Genomic DNA, 5,302 nt, shown 5'->3' on the forward strand with positions numbered 1-5,302 from the left:
ACATTAATTCTCATATTTCTAACACTTATTCATTAGAACACTAGAAAAATATATTTAAATCGCTTGAAGCTCAAGCTGAAAAAAGGTACGTTCAGTTTTCCGATGTTGGTTTGTAGGTGGATTACGATTGTATCCGAGACTAAGCCTATCTCCTCACTACTTGCGATTACAATTTTAGGTTGTATTACAAATAAATATATAAAATAATAATAAGAATATTGAAATGAAAAACTTAAAAATGTGTTTTTTCTTCATTTGCTCCCAATTCTGGACTAATCGTGAATAGATTATAATGGTATTTTCTTATTTCAGTTTGCCCAAACCCTGATAGACACAGATCTGGTTGTTAATGAGCTAAAAGGTGAAATACAAAGAGTGAAGCACCAACTTCATCATATGTCTCAGCAGAGAATAACGCAGGAAGGACAGGATAGAATGTTAAAAGCGCCTCCTCCAACGCCAGTTGATCGTGAGGACTCTCTACTAAGCAAGCTTAAAATCGAGAATAAAAAGTTTGAGTCTTTTTTTCAATATTCCTTTTTCAACTACGAGTTGGTTCAAGTTTTGATAAATAGGCGGGACTTACTTTAGATTTCTTCAAATTAAACAGGCTGGTTGAGTCTTTTTTTAAATGTTGTTCAAGCTCATTCTCACTGATATCGTCTCATTTTAAGGTTGATTTATTTATTATTTCAAAATACAATGCTTGTTAAAACGAACACGCAATTCTGTTGCGCTCAGAATCAGAAAAATTAACCAAAATACCAGAACAAAAATTAATGATGTTCATTTCGAGTTTCAGTTTTTAGTTTTGCAGAAAGCAAATTGTTAATAACACAATTAGTACTGGAATACGCGGCATCTTTGTTAATTTATCAGATAAAACAGGGATTACGAAAAGCAAATGATCACAAGCCACTGTGGTGTGCAAAACAATGCAAAAACGATAAAAAATTCAGCTCGCTGTTTCGCCATTAGTTGCCTTGAAAAGTCATAATCCAGAATTTTTACTTCTGAGATTATCGCCAAAGAATTAAGCTGAGAACTACGAACTTCTATTTTAAAACCTGCTAACTTTTTCCAAAAAAACAGTAAATTTTGTCGGGACCGTAACCAATTTGGCATCCCAACCTGAAAGAAATTAGTCTACCCAATGATTTAATTGCAGGTTAAAGCGCGACTTGGACGCCAAAAGAAATATTATAGAAAAATTGAAAAACGATCTTGCAAAAGCTCGTGATATCCTTTGCGACTACGAGAAGAAAGTATCCCTTCTTCACGTCCAAACTGTGAGGTCCAATAAGGCGATGAAGAAAAGTAAAGAGAACTTTTATGCCTGCTTGAAGGAGCAAGAAGAGAAAATTAATTTTTTGAATGATTCAAATGGTCTATTGGAGATGGCTGTTAAGGAAAAAGCCTCGCTCTTGTCTGAAAAAGAACAGCAAAACAGCATTTTGAGAAACAGCTTGGAAAGCTTAAGAAAGGATTTTGATGAAACCGCTTCGAAATGTTCGGCTTTGGAGAGTGAAAATCGGCGCTGCAGCCAATCGATCGATGTACTGCGAGGCAGCCTGCTGACGATTACTTCTGAAGTCGGGCTCTCAAAGGAGTTCAATCAGACCTTGGAAGAAGTAAGTAAATCTGCATATTTTGTACTTTGTATTTAAATAATAGCCAAGTTTGTCTAAACTTAAGGCAATTTTCTATTTGGAAAATTATGTGCCATTTAAGGGGTGTTTAAGAAGGCAGATTTTATTTTTAAATAAAACGTATAAATTTAACATAAACGTAGCAAACCAATAGGATATTCTGTGCTCCCAAACTAACGGCTGCCGTTAGCTTTTATAAAGATCTCAGCAACTTTTCTAAATACATACAACTTCTCAATTGAAATTTTCGTCATCTACAGGTGTCTTTGTAAACTGAAAGTCTTAAAAATTTCAGTAATATCGCAATAAATCTGGTTTTTTCATCCAAATAAATGTTGAAGAAACAAAGTTATGCCTCAGAAAAACCTTAAGAAATCACATCGACGTGATAAAAACGATTTTTTTACAAGCGTATTTTCTATTTTCGTAAACGGTTAAAAACCGACGTTTTTAAATCTGGTTTCGTTTGTATTTTGGTATTTTTATTCATTACAGAAAATAAACGATTTAAGCGATATATGCAATAGAGTGGCCGCCAAGAGCAGTCAGCAGAAAGGTGCTTATGAAACTGCGATAGAGAAAAAAGAGGCTGAACAGTTGATGATGACCAATCAAATAAGCGATTTATCAATGCAGTTGAAAAATCAGCAGACCTGCTTTGGGAACCTTGAATGCAAATGTCAGGAGCTGCAAGAAAAACTATCGCATTTCAAGGAATATCCGGAAAAGTAAGAGCTTTTGAAGTTTRCTTTTTTGGTTTGACCGACAAATTCTCGAAACAATAAAATGCGTGAATCCTGAGACCAATTCGATATAAAAATTCATATAAACATGATCTGAAATGGTTGTTTTGATCTGCAAAATATTTGGAAAAACATCGCTGCCTCTCGGCTTTTAATTTGTTTCTTCAATTTTTTTGAAGCGACAGTTTTCAATGTATTTTTTAATAACTATTTCCACGTATTTTGCACTGCCGCCTATTCTTGTCGTAAGATATTTATTTTTAATTTAGTGCTGCTTTCTAAATWTTCTTATTTAGAAAGMTTTGCATTTTTTCAGCTTTTTCACGACAGGCAATTTRATATTTTCAAATGTTAAAGTTTGCATTGTCGTATCAATTACTGAAAACGCATGTTCCATTTTGCGCTATTCGATTGCTTTTCAGATGTAAAGTGTTGGAAGAAAAGTGCAAATCAGCGTACAAAAATTTGCTCATTTCCGAACAGGAGTTCCAAAAAGAAAAGATGGATATGGAAAAATTGATAGAAGAATTAATGGAAATTGTAAAGGAGAATAAAGTGACCCTGTCGCAGATGTCTGATATTAATGTGCAACAGAAAATAATTATCAAAGAACAAAATGTAGCCCTTATATCTCAGGTAAGAAGGGAAAATATCGTATAATCAGAGAAAAAACGTCCGGAAGCCACTGACAGAATAAAAAAACCGTTTTTACATCAGCATGTGCTCCCTCATTGGCAGTAATCGCTTGCAAAAATTCCTTTAAATATCCACAGCCGTTTGGCAAACATAGGCTAAAAGTCCAATAGGAAATAATTATTCAAAAACGAAGATTACTTTAATTAATTAATACAAATCCACTTTTTCCTTGGTGCATGTTGTGCATAAATCAGTCCTGTTTAGTAAATATTATTTTGCACACAGGAAGAACAGATAAAACTAATCGAGAAACAATCCGAATCTTTTAAAATGAAGAGCCAACAAATGGAGCATGAAGTACTGGAACTGAAGAAAAATTATTCGGAACCATGTAGTAAAGAAGCGTGTTTGTGCATTTCCAAGGAACTAGAGGAAATTAAGTAAGCATTAGTAAGCATTAAGTAAGCATGAGATTATTTCCTATATACATACATTTCTCATAAATGGCAATGGGCGCAGGAAAAGCTTGTCCGAAACTTGATATTTTCGGACATACAGGGTATTAAAAGTCGTACTTTTAATACGTTTTCAGACCCTCCATTGTATATCAACCGCTTTGAGCCAGCAGCTCATTTAACTCTTTAGTTCTACGTTTTTTTTTGCAGAAATGCCTTGAATGTAGAAAAGGACACACAGTTATTGAAGGAAAAAATAATCGAAGATCAATCGCAAACAATTATCAACCTGCAAACGCAAGTGAATGAGAAAATGTTCGAATTAAATAAAGCACAAAGTGAAACGAAAAATCTGGAAATCGAGATCAACACGATCAACGACAAACTATTAAAAAAACATGAAGAACTTGACATTGAAATTGACCAAAAGGAAAATTTAATGGAACGATTAAGGGTAAACAGAGTAGCTAAAAGTTTAGTTAGAGGATCTAACTCAAATCTCTGGGGTCATTTTTTCGCTTTTACAAAATTTCGCTCGACAGTGCAGTTGATTAAAATTTTTTTGGCGATTAACAGGAATTGGAATGTCAAAGAAATCAACTTTCCGAAGAAATCGAAGATTTTGAAGGTATGCTACGTACATTCAAAGAAAACTGTGGCGATAAAGAAGAGCAGAGGAAAATTTTAAGAAGTCTGGAAGAGGAAATCAGTAATCAGAAAAAGCAATGGGACATCCAAAAAATGACGTTAGGTAAAAGTTGCTTCCAGACATTCATAGTTTTCCATATATTAGTCTTCTAGTAAATAACGTTATTACTAAAACAGAACGTTATCGATGATCCAATCGAAAATCTTCATCAAAATATGTTATTAAACGGCTTTTTAATTTGCAGGAAAAGAGAAGCGAAAAGCTGTTTGCGTTGCAAAATTTGCAACCCAAAAGCTGTTGGATACTGTTGAAGATTTCCAGAGACAAGTGGGTGCCCAAAAGAAAGTGCAACATCTTCTAACCAGAATGCTGCACGAAAAAGACGAACAACTATGCTTAGTCACTTCTAAGGTGAGATTCAAAGAGCCCAATTAGATATTTTTCTAGTGAAAGCCTGTAGAAAATCAGAGAACGTTCTTTTGCAAGAGAATATCAATTTCCATTTAGTTTGAGTTCTTTTTAATATTAAAGGAATCAAAAACATTTTTCAGATTTCAAGTATAAACAGCATAACCAAGCAAGTACCCAACCTGGAAAGCAGCGAACTAACTATGAAAGAATTGTTTTTTCACAATTCACTAATAGCAGCCAGTGCCTCCGATGTTAACACCAACACTTCCCGGTACTCATCGTGTTCGAGCGGCAGTAAAACGACAGAATTTTCAACAGTTTGTCCTAAATTATGTCCTGTCCTAGGTGTAAGCATTTGTCCTAAAACTCGAAACACACTCAGTGCGTTAAGTAGTAATTTGGGGGGTATTAAGGAAGAGGGAAGTCGAGATATTTCGTAGAAATTGTTCCTTGACTTCCAAAGTGTTTTCAATAAAAGTTTTTTTGCTTGCTCTGTACCTAGATATGGGCATATTTTCATGTTTTTCGTCCCTTTTTTGCTCATTTATCGGAAGCAAGATGAGCATTTTTACATTACTCAATAGAGAAATAAATCCGGGCAGTTTTCTCAAAAAAGTATTGGTTTCAAGAAGTTTTAGACATTCCTCTTTTTTTGAGTTATTTTGTTTCTAGCATGTTTTTCAATGAGTTCGATGCATTCCTTGCGTCGGTGATGTATGTTGAAATTGCGCTGTTTTTTCACGAATCCGACATTCCATA

General features: G+C 34.4%; 1 protein-coding gene across 4 annotated transcripts in view; it reads left to right on the forward strand.

Annotated features, from left to right (window-relative positions):
- The window catches only part of LOC109539381 (girdin), a 17,068-nt gene extending 12,022 nt beyond the window's left edge, over nucleotides 1-5,046 (forward strand). For all 4 annotated transcript variants that reach the window (XM_048669693.1, XM_048669694.1, XM_048669690.1 and 1 more), the window contains 9 exons: nucleotides 313-512; nucleotides 1,169-1,631; nucleotides 2,145-2,377; nucleotides 2,815-3,028; nucleotides 3,314-3,468; nucleotides 3,694-3,937; nucleotides 4,060-4,234; nucleotides 4,377-4,543; nucleotides 4,684-5,046. In XM_048669693.1, the coding sequence (XP_048525650.1) occupies nucleotides 313-512; nucleotides 1,169-1,631; nucleotides 2,145-2,377; nucleotides 2,815-3,028; nucleotides 3,314-3,468; nucleotides 3,694-3,937; nucleotides 4,060-4,234; nucleotides 4,377-4,543; nucleotides 4,684-4,983 (2,151 nt within the window). In that variant the 3' untranslated portion in view covers nucleotides 4,984-5,046. The remainder of the gene's footprint in view (nucleotides 1-312; nucleotides 513-1,168; nucleotides 1,632-2,144; nucleotides 2,378-2,814; nucleotides 3,029-3,313; nucleotides 3,469-3,693; nucleotides 3,938-4,059; nucleotides 4,235-4,376; nucleotides 4,544-4,683) is intronic.
- The last annotated feature ends 256 nt before the right edge of the window (nucleotides 5,047-5,302 follow it).

The sequence above is a fragment of the Dendroctonus ponderosae genome, unplaced genomic scaffold (genome assembly GCF_020466585.1).
Source record: "Dendroctonus ponderosae isolate FM_Combo_2020 unplaced genomic scaffold, Dpon_F_20191213v2 Dpon_F_20191213_9, whole genome shotgun sequence".
NCBI lineage: Eukaryota > Metazoa > Arthropoda > Insecta > Coleoptera > Curculionidae > Dendroctonus > Dendroctonus ponderosae.